Source organism: Podarcis erhardii (assembly GCF_964252035.2).
Source record: "Podarcis erhardii genome assembly, chromosome: 5".
Classification (NCBI taxonomy): Eukaryota; Metazoa; Chordata; class Lepidosauria; order Squamata; family Lacertidae; genus Podarcis; species Podarcis erhardii.
Window position 1 is genome coordinate 1,999,279 of NC_138509.1, and position 23,652 is coordinate 2,022,930.

The following is a 23,652-nucleotide window of genomic DNA, read 5'->3' on the forward strand; positions in this document are numbered from 1 at the left end:
TTTGCTCTACGTGGGGCTGCCCTTAAAGCTGTCCCAGAAGCTCCAGCGGGTGCAGAATGCTGCAGCGAGGCTCCTCACGGGGTCTCTGCCATGGGAGCATATTCACCCAGTGCTTTTCCAGCTGCACTGGCTCCCGGTGGAGTACAGGGTCAGATTTAGGGTGCTGCTTTTGACCTTTCAAGCCCTTCACGGCCTAGGACCCTCGTACCTACGGGACCGCCTCTCCCGGTCTGCCCCACGGAGAGCCTCAAGGTCCACAAATAGCAACACCCTAGTGGTCCCGGGCCCTAAGGAAGTTAGATTGGCTTCGACCAGAGCCAGGGCCTTTTCAACTCTGGCTCCGGCCTGGTGGAACGCTCTGCCTCATGAGACCAGGGCCCTGCAGGATCTGATTTCTTTCCGCAGGGCCTGTAAGACAGAGTTGTTCCACCTGGCCTTTGGCTTGGAGCTAATTTGATTCCCTCCCCCTTTCTTTTTCCTTTCTCCTCCTGTGATGAGGCTGCATTTTAATATTTGTATTCTTTTGTATTTGTTGTATTTTAATCTTGTTTTTAAGTTGTAATCATTCAACTTGTTTTTATAATTGTTTGTTAGCTGCCCTGAGCCCAGCCTTGGCTGGGGAGGGCGGGGTATAAATAATAATGATGATGATGATGATAATAATAATAATAATAATAATAATAATAAAATTCCCCCTCCATCCCCCCTCTCCTCTTTTCTCCCCCCCAAACAAATAATAATAATAATAATAATAATAATAATAATAATAATAAATCACATACCTACCTACATAAACCTCCCCACCCACTTTCAACAGTAAAGTCCCCCGCGGTGGTCCTTTAAAGGTCAATGTCAAGGACTCCGGACAGTTAAGTCCAGTCACGGATGACTTTGGGATTGGGGAGCTCATCTCGCTTTACTGGCCGAGGGAGCCGACGTTTGTTCACAGGGCAACCCAGACGAGTTGGCAGGGAATCATCCTATAAAGTAGATAAGCAAGATTAAAAAAGCTTAAAAGCAATTACATTAAATGTGGGGGTTGGGAAACCCTATCAAAAGAAAACGCATCACCTCATATGTAAACACCATGAAACCACACATTGCTTTCCTACAAGAAGCACACAAGCCAGCCAAAGGAAGCAAACTCCTGAGCGACCCCCGCTTCAGTCAACAGTGGGTTGCACTTGGCTCAGGTAAGGCCCACAGAGTTGCCATAATACTAAAAGCAAGACACTATTTCCGGTTTTGTGGAGTTTGTAAACCAAATCATTCTTAAACCAGACTGTTCTTAACCCGAGGTCCCACCGTATTCCTCTCCTCTCTTTTACTTTGCCCAGCAATGGATGCAGATATGCCTCTACTTGCTCCAGCTTTAAGCACATGCCTGAAGCTGGTTAGAGTGTGATATACTGTAAAGTATAAGTATTTTGCCTGCATAGTTTTTACTGCTGCTGCTGCTGCTGTGAACCAATGCACGATTATAAGCATGTAAATTATATTTTTAAAAATTTATTTCTCAAGTTGTTGCTTGATTCTTTGTTAAGTGAAGTAAGAAAGGGAGAGCTAGCTTATTTCATAGCTAGACTTGCTCAAAACAAGGTTTTACAGCCTAATTCCTATGCTTTTAATTTTGCTCCCAAGGATGGGATTTTAAAACTGTGTGCAACCCACGCCTTGGAACCTGGAGGGATAAGTTGCAATTAATATATCTTATCCCATCCATTAAAACCCAAAAGAGGACAGCTGTATAGAACAGGGAAATTCTGTAGATTGCATGTTTACCATTTATATAGCATTTTCAGTACTGTTAAAGATTCATATGCATAGATGCAGTAATCCTTACACGGATCCTCTTAAAGATAAGCCAATATGATTGTCTTAATGTCTGAAGGAGGGAGGTGCTGGTCGTGGCTTAAGCCTGAGAGTAGAGCAGCCTTGCTTGAGTTTAGGTAAAGCTGATGCCAAGGCTGGTTCTCCCATTAGGGTTCCCTGCGCAGTATCTCCTTGAAAGGAACCCTGCGAGGGGAGCGGCAGGGGCGCCGAAGGGAGCTCCAGCCCCTCCACATTTCCAAACGGGGCGCTGCGCCCTCCGAGACTGAGGGGGCGGGGGGGGCGCAGCCGCATTGCCCCTCCCTCGCAGGGAGGCCTTGCCCGGCGGGGGGGGGCGTGTGACGTCATGCACACACGGCAGCCCCCCCCCAGTATTGGGCCCCCCCGGCGCGTCCTTTTTCCGCCCATTTATGCAAGCCGCCTGCGTGGCGGGCCAGGTTGGAGCCTCGCCTTCGCTCGCGCGCAAGCGGATCGCTCAGAACGTTCAGCAAGGAAATAAAAGCGCCGCAGCCGAACGAGAGAGAGAGAGAGAGAGAGAGAGAGAGAGAGAGAGAGAAGCGCCTCCGCCTCCGCCTCCTCCGTCTCCTCCGCCGCCCTTTGTGCCGCTCTCGCCGCGCAGCCCGAGTCCCCGAAAGTAGTTCCGACATTCCTCCGGCCCGGAGCGTGGGATTCTGCAGCCCAGGGCCTGATTCCCTGCTTGGCGGCGAGGCGGCGGCGGCGGCGGCGGCGGGAGAAGGAGTCCCTGAGGAATGCGGCTGCCGCGTCGCCCCCTTTCCCGGGGGAGCTTCGCGGGGCGGCCTTCGGGGCGTCTCTTCCCGGAAAAGGGGGCCAGGAGCGCCGGGCAGGGGGCCTTTCCGCGGGCCCAGGTGGGAGGCGCTCCATAGGAGGAGGAGGAGGAGGAGGAGGAGGGATCTTCTCTGGCTTGGCGCCGGGGATCCAGGAGGCGGCGGCGGCGGCGGCGGCGGCCGAGAAGGGGCTGCTCTGCTGCTGCTGCTGCTGCGCCGCCTTTCCTTTCTCTCGGCTTCCCGAGGAGGAGGAGGAGGAGGAGGAGGAAGGAGCGCGGCCTGAGGAGGAGCAGCCGCCGCCGCCGCCGCCCGGTGCCTTGGCGGCGGACATGGGGGACGAGGGCTTCTCCTCCTCGCCGGGGCCGGGAGCCGAGGGCCAAGCAGCCCTTTAAGAGGAGAAACAAAGAGGACCGGGCGGGGGCGGCGGCGGTTCCTTCTGTGCGGCTCCCTCGCTTCCTGCCGGCCTCCCCCCGCGCCCCGAAAGTATGAGAGGGCGGCCGAGGCGCTGCTGCCCCCGCTCTCCGCCGCCCTCGCCGCCCCCGCCGCCCCGCCGCCGCCGCCGCCGCCGGTGAGAGGCCGAGGAGAGAAGATGGGCGCCGTCCTGAGGAGCCTCCTGGTCTGCGGCTTGTGCTCCCTGGCCGGAGGTGAGGCGGGGGGCCCAGGAAGGTCCCCAGCACGCCCGCGTGTCGTGTGCTCGTGTGTACGGCGCGCATCTCTCGGGGAGGGAAAGGCCTGGCCGGCCTGGGGACGAGGCCCCGGGAAGGGGCCTGGAACATGGAGGAATTTGCCAAGGGGAGAGCTTGCCAGTGCACACAAACACACGGCAGACAGGTCTCTTTCCTGCAGTTTCATGCAGGGAGGATTGCTTTTAAGTTTTTCTTTTAAAAAAGGACAGCATACCAGCCTTTATTAGATTTTGTGATTTTGGGGGAATTAGAACTTTGGAAAATGGTTTCCATCAATTAATTTCCAAGAAATGTGTGGCCATTGTAAACAAACAGCCCATTCCTATGTCTGTCTGCTGGTGCTATTGATTGATAGTGGTGGGACTTCTTTACAATGAATCATGTTTAGAATCGCGGACTGGATATTCTTGGTTTGGGAGTGTTGATTTTCCCTTAGCAAGGTCTCCGATCCTAGCTAAATAGTTACTTGGGAGTAAGCCACGTTGAAATGAGTGGAACTTACAGCAGTCAACATAGTTAAGATCAGGCTGGAAGCTGTAATTAATAATGCAATCCTGTACACAATTACCTGAGAGAGGCCTATTGAACTTAATGGAGCTTACTTCTGTGTAGACATGTACTGTATAGGATTGCACCGCTGGCAAATAACACATTTTAGATAGCAACTGTGTTTAATGGAGTTTGCTTCCTTGTAATCGTGTGTGAGATAATATTTAGCCTGCAATCAGTTTGGAAAAGTTGAGTGACTCCTGAGCACACCTGTTTTCGGACATAAGTTCTGATGAATAAAGCAAGTGAAATTTACAGCTTGACCATGACCATGCATACTCAGAAATAATATGCAATTAATATCCCTTTATGCAAAAGGTATGAAATGTTCAGGTCTCCTGCAAAGAACAGGTTTTTTTTATTGCATCTGTGAAGTCTGCATATCTTAAAAGTATTTTCAGCCATATGAATTAGTATGAGTTCATTTTGGGCAAAATGAAAAGGCTCCCCATATTTCAGGAAATGTTAATTTCCATTTCAGAGACCAGACTGGAATAGATTTTTATATTTTTATATACCAATAAAAATAGGATATATTGGTCAGTTTATTCAATATTTTATTTCTTTTTTGTCTCTTCCCTCATCTCCCACTTCCTGTATTGTGGTGAGCAGAAGTGTCAGATACTCTACAGCTGATTTGCTGAAGCTGTTTCACATACTGTTTAGAAGAAATACTTGTTCACAGACATCTCACAACTATTCTTTTTGCTGCAGTGGAAGTAGAAGAATGCTTCTTGTGTTTGTGTGTGAAAAGGAATCCTGTCTCAATTTTTTACAATTCCTCTGCATTTGCTTGCTTTGATGAACATTTTGGGGAGTTGAACTGGATTGGAGGGGAGACCTAGAAAGGCATTTGATAAAAACAACAAAAAACCCATGTGCAAGTATATTCTTGAACTTCAAGCTTTATGCATTTGTTTACCATATTGCATCTTCATAGGAAAATAATATGCGCATGTAATACCAAATATTCCCTTTGAGGAAGGATAGTTGATTTATATGGCTCTCTGATTTTCAAAGGAAAAATGATTGTTTAAGTTAACTTTTTAATGCATAAAGCTTAGTCTAGTTCTGCTGTGTTGTCCATAATCAATAACCTGACTGAGAGAACAAAAATTAGCAGGATTTTGCCACATATTATTCTTTTCTCCAAATGTTATGCTAAACTTCCATATTTATGAGAATTTCTACAGACTTCCTCGTGTATTGTAGAAAAAACGTTTCTAAAGATGCTTACTTTATAATCAAATATGGATTTAATATGCTTACCTTACAATCAAAACTAGGTATATTGACTGCATTCGGATGATCGTATCTTGGATTAATTATAATAGAATCAGAATCATAGAAGGGGCCTGAGGGTCATCTAGTCCACCCCCCTGCATTGCAGGAATCACAGCTGAAGAATGCTTTACAAATGGCCATCCAACCTATGCTTAAAAACCTTCAAGGAAGGAGAGTCCACCACCTTCTGAACAACTCTTACCATCAGAAAGTTCTTCCTGATGTGTAGTCGGAATCTCCTTTATTGTAACTTGAATCAATTGGTCCATTTGGGTCCTACCTTCCTTAGCAGGAGAAAGCAAGCTTGCTCCATCTTCCATGACACAGCCCTTTAGATAGTTAAAGATGGCTATCATATCGCCTCTTATCCAGGTTAAGCATACTTAACTCTCTCAACCATTCCTTATAAGACTTTGTCTCCAGATCCTTGATCATCTTAGTCGCCCTCCTCTGCACACATTCCAGCTTGTCAACATCCCTTCTTGAATTGTGGTGCCCAGAACAGTACTCCTGGTGTGATCTGACCAAGGCAGAATAGATCCTATCATGGATTAATTATGGTTTTCATGTTTATACTATTTTGCAAATCTTCTTGGGTCACTTTTGTGTAAAAATCAACAAATACAATAAATAATCATAAGCCCCAATATGAATGAGCCTTATGGACACACACACCTGTTTCATACCCCACATCATGCTTGCAAAGCCATAAAGTCTTTAGTTAATTTCATCAGAACCAAGAAACGGTCTAATGGCTTCAGAAAAATCCAGGATAAACCAAGAAACTCGTTAATTGCTTCAGAACAAGCCAGGAGAAAAAGCTACCATATTTTTCGTCCCATAGGACGCTCCGTCCCATAGGACGCACCTAGTTTTTTTGGGGGGAAATAAAGGAAATTTTTTTCCCTTTATTTCCCCCCCCCCAAACCAGGTCGGGGAACAGCGGTATGGCGGCGCTCCCCCTCCCCGCTGTCCCCAGAGCTTGTGGGGCTGGCGCTGGGGAGAAGCGCACTTCTCTCCAGCGCCAGCCTCCAAACCAGGTCGGGGAACAGCGGGATGGCGGCGCTGCGCCTCCCCGCTGTCCCCAGACCTTGTGGGCTGGCCGATGTCTGCCCGAAGCGCGGGGCGCTCTGCTTCAGGGCGACCTGCGTGCCGGGCGGCAGGCTGCTATCCGCAGCCTAGGGAGCCCTGCGGGAACTCCCGTGGGCTCCCCAGGCTTGCTGATAGCTTCCTGAAGCCTGGAGAGCGAGAGGGGTCAGTGTGCACCAACCCCTCTCGCTCTCCAATCTTCAGCGAAAGCCTGTATTCGCCCCATAGGACGCACACAGATTTCCCCTTCATTTTTGGAGGGGAAAAAGTGCGTCCTATAGGGCGAAAAATATGGTAACTTCAAGTCTGGTATAATATAATGACTTGTTCTGAAGCCCTTAACCATTGTTCCTGGTTCAGTTCAGATGAAATGGACAACTTTAGTTAACAGAAGGCCTGTATGCTTGCTGAAGTTATTAAATGAAGGCTCATTTGAATTTGGCTATACTGTATCTTCTATATGTTACATAATTTATATTGGATCTATGTGTGAGTTCAAGTGGGAATAAGAAATCGGAGCATTTGAACTCTGATTGTAAGGTGAATTATTTTATCTAAGAAAAAAATTGATGTTGGCTAGCTCTTTAGATTACTCAGAATTTCAGTATAAATACCTTTGGATTACAGAGAGTTTGTGGCTGTGTATTTTACAGAGGACCAGTTAGCTAGTATATTACTGCTGAGAAAAGCAGGAATTTGGTAGGGTATAGAGGGTTAAAGATTGTGTATGCTTGTTAATTTGCTGATGAATGATGTCAGGCTGCCAAAGGCTGGAGATCCAGTCATTGGGACCCCAATATTAAGATGTCACATTTTTAAATATACAGGATGAACATAGCAATTTTTCATAAATCTATGTGTAGAAGCCAGAAACTTTTACCATTAATATGTACTAGTTATCTTTTAGTTAGTATATTGTAAACTGTATAAAATGAGTATGCTTATATATAATGTATGATGTAGTGATATTTGGGTGGAGAGGGACTGATTTCAAATTCCCACTTGGCCATGAAACTCATTGTGTAACCTTGGGCTAGTCACAGTCTCCCAGGTTAACCCCAGCATACAGTATCGCTGTGAATATAAAATGGGGAGAGGTCACCCTGAGTGTTAGGAATATAATAAAATATTCATGCTGGATTGCTGCATCCTTTTTCTGCTGTACTGCTAGGGCTGCTAGTTTTGACTTCAATGAAAATCAAGCTAGGAAATTGCTTTCAAAAGCAACAGTAATTACTTTGCCATTAAATATGCAATCTGTTGGGACTGTATTTGCCAACTTGGCTAAAAACAGTTTTTAGACAGTCTTTTTTTACTTTGGAAAATATATTTCCTGATGTAAGGCACCTAGGTAAACATACTAGATGTGGGAATGCTCTTTACTAGACAAACTGACAGCTCAATCCTAGGTATGCTTCCTTTTTAGTGAGTTCCAGAGTTCATTAGGGCTTTCTGTACTCCTTTACGTTAATTCCAGAGTGGGTAGTTGTGTTAGTCACCATAGCCTTGTGGTACTTTGGAGATTAGCATGTATTTTGTGGCACAAGCCTTTGTGCATTACAAACGATCGGATGAAGTTGGCTCTAGTCCATGAATGCTTATTCTGTTAATTCTCAAGGTGTCCACAAACTTAGTTATTCCTTGCATAATTACTTGGATGGAAGTCTCATTGAACTAAGTGGTATTAATTTGCATGTAAACAAACACAAGGTCAGCTATAAACCTGCCAGGGTAATATATATGAACAAAAAAGGCGTATAAGGATAATGCTCCCAGGGGGTAGGATTCTTTCTATCAGTTGTTAATTTGGGAATTCACTGAGATTTTTGTAACCACCTTATTCCTTAGCCTGTGAGTGCTGTTGCATTATCCAGTAATAAAGCCTGAGTTGCCGCTGAATATATGTAACAGAGAAACACAGCAAATCCTACCTGTCCCATGAGTGGTACTATATAGGTGTCACATTCACACTGGATACTATTTTAAAAATATTAATGCTCCAATTTTCCTATGATGATATGTTGAAAAGGAATTTCCATTATGCCCCTAAATAGTGTTCAAAATTCTATAGGCGCCAGGTGCATTTTGCACCTGGCTATAAGTTACTTGCGACCAAGTGGAGATGCTTGGGTGCCAGGATGGGGCCTGACATCTCCACCACCTGCAGGCGCATGCCTGGGGATCCCTGGATCTGGACTGTTTTCACACACTAATACCACATCCTGTAAAACTCTATCAGTTATATTTTATCTGCACAATCAGTGAAATGCTGCTTCTGTGCAGCCTGAGCAGGAGCAGTGAAAAGGTTATAGTTAATGGTTTTCACTTGTCTTCACTTACCCCATCCCACTGACCTGCTCACAGTTGTGAAGAATATTCTTACGTTATGAATGGACCATTAAGAAAAAGATTTAGGAATCGGCTTGTATATATGTGGACTGTCCCTTAATCAAGTAACTTTTTTAGGTTAAGTTCTCAAAGTTCTTAACCTAGCTCAAGCTTGTCATCTGAACTAGCCAGATGTTTAACTGATAATCGATCAGTCCATAATTTGAAAAATAAGATTCTAGATCCGTCTTGCCCCAAAATCACAACTAAACAGTTTGTTTTGGTGACTGCAACCCCAGTTTAAGGTGCCATTTGGCACCTAGCTTCTATATCTGAGTTTCTAACACTGCTCCCAAAGCCCCACAGCAAATTTATAGTAATTAGGTCATTCTTATTCCATACCTTTTGCTGCCTCCTTGAGGTAGCGGCTTCTCGAGCTGTTACTTGTAAGCATAAGTGGGGAGTTGAATGAAATACCCAAATACAGTAAGTTTCACAGCTAGAAATCATGACCAGACACTGGTAGGTGTAGGTTTGTAGGTTTCACCTTTTCTCCCCTCTTAAAAATGCTGCTCATGCAGATCATGCATCAAGAGACTATCACATATTAAAGGAGCTTGCTGGTGTGGAATTATTTCTATGAGCAGTGCAGCTAGGATGCTGGAGCAGGGATACAAGACATTAAAATGTATTTTGCACAAATTACTCTCTGTGTAGTACACTCTCAACTTCCATCTGCCCCTCAGTGTGGCCAGTGGTCAAGGATGATGGGAACTGGAGTCCAAAATGCATGAAGGAAAAATAGTTAGGCTATGGTACTGTAACAAACATTTTTAAAAATAAAAATGGAATGGCTTTGATTGTATTTATGCTATGTTTTGATGTCCAGCTAGGGGGCAGAGGATGCTCATTTCACTCCAGTTTTATTTCTTTCTTCTACCATTTTAAAAAGCACAAAATAAAGAACAAAAGATGTCTCATAAAACATCAGGAATTAAAGATTACAAATATAAGAGTTGACAGATTGAGAGAGCTCCCCTTCTTTTTATCCTGTATGAACACTTGTTTGTATCTGGTGCTGTGTGAACAGAGTTCCACTTGTGTAATTGGACTTCTTTAACCTCTCCTCCCACTGTGTACCCCAAAATCTGCTGCAGTTTATGAGAATTCACAGGGAACTTGGGGAGGATGTTCCATTGCTCAAGTAGAAGTCTGCTGTGCAAGCTGTCACTGCTATTCAGTGACTTAAAGTAGAACTGCAATTTCGCTTTATTTACTAAAAGGTTCTGAGATAACTAATGGCAAAATTTAAAAGCAATCAGCTTAAAAATCAAAATCAGAAACAGCAATAAAAGTAGAAATGTCTGTGAAAGAACAGCCAAGGTAGCAAAATGCAGCAGTTTATTAAAAGCTTCAGAGAATAGGATTGTTTTACCTGGTGCTTAAAAGTTAGCAACTTAAGTGCCAGCTGAGTGCTCCATGAGCTTCATGCCATGACAGAAAGACCCTATATTGTGTCACCAGCCACTTCACCTCAGAAGGTGTGCATGCAGAAAGAAGGGTGCCTGATTAAGATCTTTTAGAGTGAATGAGTTCGTTTGGAACTTTAGACTTCCGTTGTTTAGAATTGTGTAGATGCTTGAACCTTGTGCCTGCTGTGTGTTTAGATTTTTTTTGAACAGAAGTTCCATTTTTATGAATATAAGTTCCATAAAACTTAAAGTAGTAAAGCAAAGTTTTTAAAAGAAATTTCCCTCAGTATCTAGTTTTTCCTTTCAGGATCAGGATTATTTCGAAAACACTTCTCTTCTGTCCCCTCCACTCCACCAATAACACCATTCTAATAATTATTTTTATTCAACATTGATGTGTTTTACTGCCACAGCAGTACAATTTGTCTTGAGTGTGTGTAACTCTGTGTACAGAGACGTGGAATTGCTGCCAGAAGATGTAAAGATGGGCCACTGCCAGTTGTAATGGCTTTAAAAAATGAGAATCAGGAAAAAAACATAGAGTGGAACATCCTTTTTCAAACACACTATAGCTCTCATTACACCTTTTGGAACAATCTTCCTTATCCTTTCTTTTTACCTCCTTTTCCCTCTTGCCACACTTCTCTAGTGATGTGGGTTGGAAAACGTCCAAGTACAATATTTTTCCATGATTTTTTTCTCTACTTTTTGACATATGTAGTTTCATAAAATTATTATCATAAAAAATTGAGCACAATGCAAGTCAAATTGGTCAACTGTAAAGGTTAGAATTGTAGCAAAACCGAAAATCAATTACTGACATAAAATAGTGCCATGCAAACAGGGTAAGTTTCAGAGTTATTTGAGATAGCTTTCACTCAGCTGCAGCACTTCTTCTGCAGCAACAGCACAGCTTGCTTCTCGATGGCCCAGCTTCCATTTTTATTTCCCAGAATCTATTGCATGTAGAGTTGTTCTGAGAAAAATAATCTTGGTTTGATATCTGGGCTGCTTTCAAACAAACCACAATATACTGGTCATGTTAAGAGATTTTCCCACTTCTTAAACCAGGGGTTGGCAAGGTTTACCTTGCCTGGGCTGGTTGACTCCAGCAGAGATCCCTCCGTGGGCCAGATCGTGCGTGTACATGAGCGCACACGCCCGTGATTTCCAGCGTCGGCATCTGTGCAGACATGATTTTCGGAGTCTGCGCATGCGCAGACACAATTTCTGATGCCACAGAGGTGAGTCCTGGCACTGCGCCACGTCGGCTTAGCACAGTGCACTGGTTAAACGACCCCCATGGGCCGCTTGTGGCCCATGGTCCTTAGGTTGCCTACCCCTGGTAAACCATGTTTTTTGAAACAGGATGAGTGTGGTGGCTCCGTGCTACTTTTCTTGCCTGTCTCTGTCACTAACCACCACAAAACTACTTCAGCACAGGGATCCTTACTTACATTGGTGCACAGTTTACAATTACATCTGAACTGTGGAATTCTGGTTTAATGTCAGTTAAGAAATCAGCATCCTTTCTGATTATCCTGGTTTGTTTATTAAACCAGGGTTTTCTGATTTGGACATAATGAGGAAATCTGTATTAATGTAAACCCGGATCTCTGTGTCGAAGCCAAGATATGATGAGAAGAAGGGAGAGATGAGGGAGAGGTTTTGTGTCCTTGATGCTTATCCATTGCCTCATCAAACTGGCTTCTGAAACCATGGGTGAATGTCTAAATGCAGGCACTAAGATTGGATGGATCAATCAAATATGGCTTGTTGCAAAACTGGAATGGAAATGCTGTTTCGCATCATCAAGATTATTCTGCTCTGAATAGCATTTTTGCAAGTGTGTGTGTTTGTTATTTTAGTTTTTGCAAACTTCTTGTGTTGCTGAAGGTGGGAACATTGTAAGCATTCTAGTTAGAGGGTATAATTAAGAGAGTATGTTACACTTTAGAATATCTCCTGAGAACTCCTGATTACTCTGTTTCCATAGCCAGGATGTATCCTGCACTTTTAGCTTTACTTTTGTTTAGAATTAAGTAGGCTTTTTCTTGTATGCGCAGAAAATCTTAAGATAACTGAACACACAAGAGCTGAGAAGCAGCCTTGAAAAGAAAACACTTGACATAGCTGCCAAAACTTAATTCTTCTCATCTCTTCTGTGTTAGTTTGAAAATGTTCTTTCATCCTAAATTGCCTCAGACAAGGTACCAAGTAGCCGTTGGTGCCTAAGTTGAGCATGGCAGATGCACCTGAATTGCTACAGAGGAGGTTAAGCGGTAATATGATAGCCATGTTCAAATATATAAAGGATGTCACATAGAGGAGGGAGAAAGGTTGTTTTCTGCTGCTCCAGAGAAGCGGACACGGAGCAATGGTTCCAAACTACAGTGGTGCCCTGCAAGACGAATGCCTCGCAAGACGGAAAACTGGCTAGACGAAAGAGTTTTCCATTTTGGAGGTGCTTCGCAAAACGAATTTCCTATGGGCTTGGTTCGCAAGACGGAAATGTCTTGCGAGTTCCTGCGGGGTTTTTTTCCTCCCCCCCCCTTTTTTCTAAGCCGCTTACCCGTTAAGCTGATAAGCCGCTAAAAGCTGCTAAACCGCTAATAGTGCTAATCCGCTAAGCCGTCAATGGGCTTGCTTCGCAAGACGAAAAAACCGCTAGACGAAGAGACTCGCGGAACGGATTCTTTTCGTCTTGCGAGGCACCACTGTACAAGAAAGAAGATTCCACCTAAACATTAGGAAGAACTTCCTGACAGTAAGAGCTGTTTGACAGTGGAATTTGCTGCCAAGGAGTGTGGTGGAGTCTCCTTCTTTGGAGGTCTTGAAGCAGAGGCTTGAGAACCATATGTCAGGAGTGCTCTGATGGTGTTTCCTGCTTGGCAGGGGGTTGGACTCGATGGCCCTTGTGGTCTCTTCCAACTCTATGATTCTATGATTCTATTAGGAAACAGGTTCCTTTTCTTTTTGTAGAAATACTTACACTACTTCTAAAGACTCTTTCTTTTTGATAAATATTTTTTATTGATTTTCTAATATTGTTTCAATAACAGCCTCATTATAACAATGCCAATTTTATCCAATTAATACAGTTATTAAAACCAATTATTTATATATCAAATTATACAAGTTAGTTAAAGTGACATCCTCATGTGCTAGTTTTGATGGGTTTCTCTTTGTTTTTTATTTTGTTTTTTGTGTTCCGAAATCTTAATAATTTCAGTTACATACCCTTCAAGATAGTAATCCTTTAGACAGCAGCTACAATCTTATGTTTTCAATTCGTGTTTATATATTAAGTAATTTATAAAGTTTCAAGTGAAGTACAGTGGTACCTCCAGTTACGAATGGGATCCATTCTGGAGGTCCGTCCGTATCCCGAAAATTTTGTAACCGGAGAACTGCTTCTGCACACACATGCGCCGCCGCAGAACGCTTCTGCGCATGTGCGAAGCGGCAAACCCACTTCCGGATTTGTCGCGACCATAATCCAAAGATTCCGTAACCTGGAGGTTACGCAACACGTACCACTGTACTCAGTCTGTAATCATTGTTCTTTCCCTCGTGTGGTAATTCCCACCCCACATGATATTGTCCCAACCATATTTGGTGTTGTGTCCTTCATTCTTCCAACTCTTGATATTTCCCATCATGACTCAGGGGAAGCGGTTGTCTCACAGTTTTCCAAAAGCCTCTGCGTCGCTTCGTCCCATGATTCAAGAGCTTGTTAGAGACCCCTCTGTTTTAACAAATAAACTGTCCTCACAATTTTTTTTTCCAACCTAGGAAGAGCAGTCTGATTCCAAACTGCCAATGATTAATAAGAAAACCTCTGACTTTGCAGCCAGCAGAATCCTTTCCTCCTTTCAGCTGAAAATTCCAAATTGTCTCAGTCTCCTTCGCATTCCTTTGAAAATAACGGAGAGCGGGGGTGGTTTTGTTTCATATTTCAACATAGTCCTTTAAAAAGGTGAAACTTCCCCATCTTTCTCTCTCTCTCCATTCCATTCCTCTCATACATGCAATTCCAGTTTGATATTAAATTTCATGTCATTAATCTAGTTTCTTTCACGCTCACTTTTTATATCATGTTTTAACCTTGCATTCCGAGGAGGGTTGCCGAATCAGAAATGTAGAAGAAAAACTTTGAAAAACAACTGGCTCCTCCCTCTACCGTCTCTGTCACCAAATGAAACCTTATCTCAATTCCAACCTTTAAATCCTTGTAGCTGAGATGTTCCACAGTTTGTCAACTCATTGCCTCTAGCACGTGCCTGTACTTTATTCCAATTAAAGCCCCGTTAGCAGGATATCCTCTGCTTCCAGGAACGCTTGGAGGGTGGGTTGTGGCAGGTCGTGGCAGTCGGACTTGTGCCTTTGCCTGCCCTGCCATTCCATAGGGAAGCAAGTGCTAGTCCGCAAGGCAATCCACAGGTGAGAGCCGTTCCTTTCCCACCCAGACATAAATTCCCTCATCTTTCTTTCTTTTTCTCTGTCTGTCCCTGTGGTGTCAAAGGAAACCTCCATTCCTGGCACAGGAGGAAACAGGAAGTCTATAAATACTCTCATACTACTTAGAAACCTGCCAGAAGTGTTGAAAGTACAGATTGGAGAAAAATACTGTTAAGAATTATATGGACATGCTAATAAATTAGTGGGATTTCATGGAATCAGTTTCAATAAGTTATGGGCAAAAGGGTGGTAAAGCAGAGTTTCTCCTATGCTCCCTCCCACTGGCTTACTGGGGCTTAGAGTCAGGGCTTTTCTTTAGTCAGAACTTGCCAGACCAGAACTCAGTTCCGGCCCCTCTCAGGTGGGCTCCATTGCCATTATAAGAGAACAAGGGAAGCGTTCATAGTGAGTACCTCTTGTTTTGTTCTAGAAAAATAGCACTGCTGAGAGCAATGAAGAACTGTGATCCACTTTGACTCCTTCCATGCACAGGTAATTTTCAGGTTGGATTTATGCAATGTGCTTTAAATGAGGCAGTTCAGAAACTAGTCCAGATCAGCGTTGCTACACTGCTAACTTAACCTGGGATCACCTATGTTAAAGCATTGACTTCTGGACAGTTTCTGAGCTCAATTTCAGGTGCTAGCCTTAACCTTTAAAACAGAGGCCCTCAAACTTTCTACCTCCAGGGCCCATTGAGAGGACTGGAAGTTATTGAGGCCTGCCAATTGCAAAATGATGGTGCAGAGGCAGAGCCAGTCACAAATGACAGAGGATGGAAATGGGGTTTCACATAATCAACTGGCAATTACTGGCCACTGGTCACTTTCTACTAATCCTTCTTTGGAAATAGCTACATTCTTAGTGAATTTGTTGTAGCAGTTAGTTTTATAGTCCAGTTTTTCTCAAGTTAAGTACAGTACATCATTTCTTAGCCTCCACATTTCAAACAGAATTTGCTGATTCAGAAATACTAGGTGGAGAAGGCCTTTCATGATATATTCTTCCCCACATACCTCTCAAAGGTATTTTTACTCATCTCTTGTCATGTCTTCCCTTCTTTAACACGTAAAGTGAACTGTATTGCTGCTCCCAAAAAACTAGCAGTTTTCATCCCTTCTCATTTTATGTTTAAAACTTTGTTATAACCAATTCCCCCTCTTATCCCTTCCTTATCGTACAGGTATTAGGATTGTTGTTACGTTGTCTTAAAAATGTCACCTTTTATTTCTGTTGATGCATGCACTCAGAAAAGGAAGAAGTATCATAGCTTGGCATGAGATTGGGCTGGAAGGTGGAGGTTTGGGTGTGTTGGTCAGCAACTTCAGGCACTGCTCCTTTTCTTCTCTCACAGTCCTTCTGTCTGTTTCACCAATGTCCTTCCCGCTCTTTCACTTCCTTTCCACATGCTTGAACAACATCTATTTCCTTCTTTTTCTCCCCTCCAACTTTACGTGTTATTTTTATACTCTTGTCGCACACTCTGCTCCTTTGTGTGTGTGTTTTTGCACAGACAAGAAGCTGCTGCTTCTGACATCAATCTAAAACCCCTAAGCTTAGGTGGTGTGTTAGAGTGGGGTAGTGGAGCTGCACTGCTTAGGTCCACAATCCCGTCAACCTCAACCAGCATTGCCAGTGGCCAGGGATGATGGCAGTTGTAGTCCCAACAACCTCGCAATGACCTCAGATTCCTAATTCTTGCCCTACATGGCTAAAGACCCAAATACCTGTCTTTTCTCATAGCACTCTGCTAGTCTACTGAAATTGCCACCTGAAGCATTTCTCTGGGTTCTCCTGCCATCTGAAGTACAGTGGGTGGCATCAGGAGAGAAATACTTTTCAATGCTGCCTTTTCACCTTTGAAACACCCTCCTTAGATAGGCATACATTGTGCCAAGCAAAAACACTTTTAAGAAATATGAATGTTTTACTTAGAACTGTTTTGACTTTACAGTCTGTTGTTTTAATTTGTTATGTTTGTTTAGTTTTATTGTTTCTTACTACTTTGTTAGCTGTCCAGGCTCCATCCACTTGGAGAGGGTGCTTCGGAGCCAGACAGTTGATAGCCCTGATTAACTCCACTTTCCAGCAGGCCACCAGGGAATCAGCTGAAAGGCCATCAACATGAGATAAAGTATCCCCTGCCACTCTCTGAAAACCATTTGGATCCATTAAGTGGTGGGGGCGGACCATCCGAATCAGCCCCACCTCCCTGCAGAGGGGATGGGTCGCAGAGAAGTCCAGTTGCACCAGGAAGTGATCTGACCATGGCACTTCTTTTGTTTTGCTTTTACTTAGTGTCAGATCACCCACATCCATAGAGGTAAACACCAGGTCCAAGGCATTTCTGTGGCTATGGGTTGGGCCAGACTTATTCAGGGACAGCCCCATGGAGGCCATTCTTTTCACGAAGTCCCGAGTGGCCCCTTGTAAGGTGGTGTCGGCATGGATGTTAAAATCCCCTAGGACAACCAAACTAGGTATCTCCAGGAGAACATCTGCCATGACCTGAAGCAGCTTGGACAGGGAGTCCTTGGTGCAGCGGGGAGGTTGGTACACCAAAAGGAATCCTGTATTGCCCCTATTGCCCAACTTCCAGAACATGCACTCAGAAAACTGGGTCTTCCCAATAGGACGCCTGGTGCAAACTAATGACTTCCTAAAAATCTCTGCAACCCCCCCTCCCCACCCACATGACCTGGGTTGTTGTGCTTAAGAGAAACCTGGTAGACAAGCAGCGGCAAGAACAGGCCCATCTGCTTCATCCAACCAAGTCTCTTACACATGCCAGGTCAAGTCCTCTATCCACGATCAAGTGCTACTCACAGTATGTTTTTGAACTGTTAGGTTTGCAGAAGCTGGGACAGAGCAACAGGAGCTCACCCCGTCGTGCAAATTCAAACCACCAACCTTCCGATCTGCAAGCCCAAGCTTCTCAGTTGTTTAGACCACAGCACCAACCATATTAATAACTTTATTATTGAACAATGTTTATATACTGCTTGATTCCAAGAAACCCTACAAGCAATTGCCAAAAATATAAAATGTTAAAATTCTTGATAAAAAGCAGTTAAAAACAATTATTTAAGAATATTCAAAAGATGATTAAAATCAACAGTAGCTAAAAAGAAATAGACAGGAATAACTTCTACATGTCTGGGTAGGATCGCCTAAACAAAAACATTGTAATGAAAAAGTACACGAAAGGTCAGTGATATCTGATGGCAATAGGTAGGGAGTTCCAAAGGTAGCTTCTACCGCACTAAAATTTCTTACAAGTGCAGAATTAATATTATGTGGCACCTGTAACTATGCCAGTTCTATAGGTCAAAGCAGCAGACTGGTTGTATATGCCCATCATGTGATGTGCTCTTATTACCTAATTGCAAATGAGCTTGTGACATATTCAGTGTGGTTCCTGGAACTGGAAAATTTGCTAGGGAATAAAGAGAGTTGTCTAGTTTTGGATGAGCCTTGTTTCCAGGCAACCAGGCAGAGAAACGTATTTTGGCCCCAAATAAGATAGGTGTGAGGTTTGTGCATGTGCGCCCTCGCATTCTCTTGTGTGTTGCTAACTTTTGATGACTGCATACAAACAAAATTGCTTTGCTGCATGAGACATTCAGTCTTCATCTGGGGCCAACCAGATGTGTCTGGAAATTCATAAGCAACTTGTGGGTCATCAGAAGTATACTGCCTCTAAATGTATAGGCTCTGTTCAGCTATCCTCCTTAGTAAAGCGCCTTTGACAGATCTATTCTCTGTGAATTTATCAAATCCCACTTAAAACAATCTAAGCCAGTGCACATTTTTACTATTTGTGGCAGAACAACCTATCATTTAACGATGTGTGGTGTGAAGAAGTGCTTTTTGTCTTGTTGTCCAGACCCTAGGGCTGGTCAGCTTAATTGTGTGTCTCCTGTGTTGTTACCTTATGAGTGGAGGAGAAAGACTATATCCATTCTTACTTGCAAAGCTCTTAGTGTTAAGAGTGAGTTATTGAAGTTGTTGTAACTATGATCACGATCACCTGTGATTTCAGATCCCTCGTATTTTTTAGAAAGGTGATAACACTGGAAGTTCTTTTTTAATAAAAATTAAATATTAACTTGCTAATTACTTCATGTTGTGACTTGATGTCTATTGAATCCTTAATTTGTGCATAGCCCAGCTCAATGCTTTTCTCTTCTTTCCTAGGCTCTCCTCTGTTGCTATATGCAAATCGGCGTGACCTGAGACTGGTAGACGCTGCACAGGTGAATGAGAATGCTACCGTTGTGGTGGGTGGCTTAGAGGATGCAGCTGCTGTGGACTTTGTATTCATCCACAGCTTGATATACTGGAGTGATGTAAGCGAAGAAGCCATTAAGCGAACAGAATTCAACAAATCAGGGAGTGTGCAAAATGTGGTTATTTCTGGGCTTTTATCACCTGATGGGCTAGCTTGTGATTGGCTAGGCGAAAAACTATACTGGACGGATTCTGAAACAAACCGGATTGAAGTTTCCAATTTAGATGGATCTTTGCGAAAAGTTTTATTCTGGCAAGAATTGGATCAACCCAGAGCAATTGCCTTAGATCCTGCAAGAGGGTAAGTTTTATTGTTCTTTAAAACTCTTGTTTGAGTGTGGGGAACCTTTTGCTAGCTTGGTAGAAGTTCCTAGGAAAAGAGTACAGATCAAAATTCATTTTGCTACAGCATTAGCTGCCAAAGCCTATATTCCAGTTGCAGTGTAATGGTGCTTATTACTAGGTGAACCTTTCTTGCAGAATGTCCTCTTCCTGAACTTCTGTTTGTGTCCTGAAAAGCTGTTCAGTTATCAAACAAACTAATAAGACTAAATATGTTAGTATATTATTTACTTGAGGGGTTGTCATGCACAGTGTCTATTCTGTGTGTGTCAGGAGTCATGCCTTTAGTATATCAGGACCTGCACTTTGGAACTTCATGCCTATTAGGCAGGTGCTATTATTGTATTCTTTTTAAAGCTTGTTGAAAATGTTTCTCTTTTGGGAGGCCTATTCACACACCATTGGCCACATATTTTATTGTGTTGCCACAGTGATCCATGCGATGGTCATCTCCAGGCTTGACTACTGTAATTCACTCTACGCGGGGCTTCCCCTGAAGCTGTCCCAGAAGCTCCAGCGGGTGCAGAATGCTGCAGCGAGGCTCCTCACGGGGTCTCTGCCATGGGAGCATATTCACCCAGTGCTTTTCAAACTGCACTGGCTCCCGGTGGAGTACAGGGTCAGATTTAAGGTGCTGCTTTTGACCTTTCAAGCCCTTCACGGCCTAGGACCCTCGTACCTACGGGACCGCCTCTCCCGGTCTGCCCCACGGAGAGCCTCAAGGTTCATAAATAGCAACACCCTAGTGGTCCCGGGCCCTAAGGAAGTTAGATTGGCTTCAACCAGAGCCAGTGTCTTTTCAACTCTGGCTCCAGCCTGGTGGAACGCTCTGCCTCATGAGACCAGGGCGCTGCAGGATCTGATTTCTTTCCGCAGGGCCTGTAAGACAGAGTTGTTCTGCCTGGCCTTTGGCTTGGAGCCAATTTGATTCCCTCCCTCTCTTTCTTTTTTTCTTTCCTTCTCCTCCTGCGTCGAGGCTACATTTTATTTTAATGTTGTAATATTTTAATGTTGTATTCTAATTTTGTTTTTAAGTTGTAATCATTCAACTTGTTTTTATTATTGCTTGTAAGCCGCTCTGAGCCCGGCCTTGGCTGGGGAGGGCGGGGTATAAATAAAAAATTATTATTGTTGTTGTTGTTGTTGTTGTTTTTAGATTTTTTAACAAGTTTAAAATATTTTTAACATGTTTTGTTTAATTTTTATTTTATTTTTATTACAGGAGTGTTTGCCATCCTTGGCTTCTTTGGTAGGAAGGGCGGGATAAAAATCTGATAAATAAAAATACAGTGGTACCTTGGGTTACAAGCACTTCAGCTTACAAACACTTCAGGTTACAAACTTTGCTAACCTTGGGTTAACAACTTTAGTTCAGGATGAGAACTGAAATCGCGCAGCGGCAGCAGCGGGAGGCCCCATTAGCTAAAGTGGTACCTCAGGTTAAGAACAGACCTCCAGAATGAATTAAGTTTGTAACTTGAGAGACTATTGTATTTTAATATTTTGTTGGAAGCCGCCCAGAGTGGCTGGGGAAACCCAGCCAGATGGGCGGGGTATAAATAATAAATTATTATTATTATTATTATTATTATTATTATTACTACTACTACTACTACTACTACTACTACTACTACTATCACCACTGTAAACAACTCCTATCAACCAGCATGGCCAGGGTTCTGGAATGATAGAACTTAAAGTAGGAGGGCACCACACTGGCTACCCTTCCTCCAGACAATTAATTTTTAAACTATTCAAAGAACGGTGTGAATCCTTAGAGGTAGATTGCCACTACTATTTAATGAACCTAGAGACATGTTTCTGTTAAAGTCTGCTGGTGCATCAATGAGCTATCTACTTCTATAATGAGACACTAATGAAGGATTGTTGATTGTGTGTCTAAGGCAGAGCTTTCCAAACTGTGTGCCATGACACGTTAGTGTGTCGGCTGCATTGTGTAGGTGTGTCAGGCGAACGCTCCCTGTGCTCCTCCGAGGGCTGGAAAGGGGTTAGTTTAACCTCCAGTTTGCTAGTAAAACTGAATTTCTGTGTTGCGAAATGATGCATGTCTAAAAAGTATGTCACCAACATGAAAAGTTTGGAAAACTCTAGTCTAAGGCATACTCTCAGTTCATGTTGAAATTGAACAGACCAGTATGAAATGTGTGCATGCTTTTGCACAGTTCCTCAAATCCTTATCATTGTACAGGGATTCCTTGGCAGACTAATCAAAATGGAAAATGTTCCATGACATTGGTCAAGATGTGAGTTGCTTTCCATGTATGTTTTTTAATAAGTTGGTTAGACATCTTAATTACTGAGCTAAAAACGTTTTGTGTTTTGTTTTTTGTTTTTTTTGAGAAAAAAGTAACATACTTTTCTGTGTCTATCTGCACATCAATTCCTATGTGACTACAACACTATCCCTTATTCATATGGTATTAATTGCAACTCATAAAAACCTAGTGTGGGCTACAAGATTTATTAACTTCCTTGAAATTGTCATTTTAAGTGTTGCCAGCAGCTCATTAGTAACATTTTTGGGGCTTCACTCAGTTTTTTGTGTCTTCACCTTGTTGTCACTTTGACACTGAAGTGGTTTTGACAGGTGAAATGCTAAACTTGTTAAATGGCTCAAAGATTGTGTAGAATTGGGTATTACTTTGCATGTATGGACACTTACCAAGTTCTGTGAACTTTGCATTGAATCATGGCTAAATGATCTGTTACTTGCACATATGTAGCTGTACTGTCACATAAACATTTCGGGAAGCAAGTTCCACAGATTTACCGTACGTGGAATTTACTTTCAAGCTAACATGTTACTTTGTTGGGTATTCATTTCAGTTTTGTCCTTTTTTGTGTTCATTGCTTTAAAGCTGTATTAAGAACAAGCCTTGGTTCCCGAATGTAGGATGCAAATAATAATTGTTGGACTTCTAAAAGTTCTATGTGGTGTCTTGGCTGTTTCACAAAAAGAGTGTGTACTAAGGATGTGGTAGTTTCTGTTTTGCAGCTAGGTTTACCAAGTGGATGAAGCTACTGATTTAGCAAAGTCCAGTTTCTGCTCCTCACCCAGACTTGTTAGCATGTCCTCCAAAGTTGCTGGCGTTCAAACATTTTACTTGCCTGCATTTTGCACTTCATAACCCCTTTTTTAAGTAGAAGGCAGACAAGTAAAACATTTTACAGGCAAGATTAGAAATGCAGAAGACTGTCCAGCTCATTCAAAGTGGAGGAAGAGGCTTTGCCTCCTACGAGAGAATGCAATGGGCTGACAGACATATTTAAATGGGTCTAGGAAGACTCCCTCACAGAGGGAAGCATTCACTACCTCAAAGAGCCCATTGCCCAGCCCTGCCTGGCCTTTGGTTTTTTGGGAGATGTGAGTTTTAGAATCTTTTTAAATTGTGTATGGAACATTTCCCAATACAGTCTTGTACCTTGGCTGTCGAACAGAATCCGTTCCGAAAGTCCATTCGACTTCCGAAAACATTCAAAAACCACGGCACGGCTTCCAGTTAGCTGCAGGAGCTTCCTGCACTCAATCAGAAGCCGCGTCGAACGTTCGGCTTCCAAATAACGTTCTCAAACTTTAACACTCACTTCTGGGTTTGCGGCGTTCGAGAGCCAAAACAGACGAGTACCAAGGTGTTTGACAACCAGGGTATGCCTGTACTCTCTAGCATATTTACATGACCACCACATATGGATCAGTACAGCATAAATGAGACCCTTTTTTATACATTTTCACTAATTTCCTGGGTGTCAAGTACCACCTGTACATCATAAGATAACAGGTAGAAAAATTCATGCCCCCCCCCCTATTTTTCCCCATGCGGACAATTTCATGCTGTAACCAATATCTGTGGTTCATGTTGCAATTGTTGCCTTTACCATTGCAGCTTTGGTCTCTCACTCCAGTAGAAATTTATAAATTTTCAAGATTAATTCATCATCCTTTCTTCTTACAAGTTTTTCAAATTCTGAACTCATTTCCGCAAATCCTTTTTCCTTATTATCTCTTTTAAATAACTCGTTCACCTGAAAGTACTGAAACCAATCTACTGTATGATCCAAAATCTGTTCTCTTTTTTCAAGCAAACTCCTCCTTCTTTAAACTCTATAAGATTTTTGTAAGTGGTCCACTTCTCGTCTATGGTCAACCTTTTCAACTGAGACCACCTCAGTTGGTGATATCCATTTTGAGGTTTTCCCCTCTAAAAGATCTTTGTGTCTCTGCCAAACCATGTATATACTTCTTCCTATGACATGGTTTTGGAAACATTTATGCACCCTTGATTTGTCCTAATGCAGCTTTGCATGCCATCCAAAGCATAGGTCAAAACCTTCTAGGTCTAAAGTGTTGGTATCCATTCTTTCATCCAGCAGAAGCACACTACCTCATAATAAAGTCTGAGGTCAGGAAGGGCAAAAACCCCTCTTCCTCTCACATCTTGTCAGATTTTTATGATTAATTTGGGGGTTTCTCCCCTCCCAGATGGAGTTTGCCACATCTTTCTTCTGCTGTTTGAA

At 43.1% G+C, this 23,652-nt stretch overlaps 1 protein-coding gene across 4 annotated transcripts in view; it reads left to right on the forward strand.

Moving 5' to 3' along the window:
• The first annotated feature begins 3,120 nt into the window (after window positions 1–3,120).
• LRP6 (LDL receptor related protein 6) overlaps window positions 3,121–23,652 on the forward strand; it is a 107,159-nt gene continuing 86,627 nt past the window's right edge. For 2 of the 4 annotated variants that reach the window (XM_081861344.1, XM_081861345.1), the window contains exons 1-2: window positions 3,122–3,259; window positions 18,682–19,075. In XM_081861344.1, coding sequence (XP_081717470.1) covers window positions 3,205–3,259; window positions 18,682–19,075 — 449 coding nt within the window. In that variant the 5' untranslated portion in view covers window positions 3,122–3,204. Of the gene's footprint in view, window positions 3,260–18,681; window positions 19,076–23,652 lie in introns of all 4 variants that reach the window. The other 2 variants (XM_081861346.1, XM_081861347.1) reach the window with 2 other exon arrangements.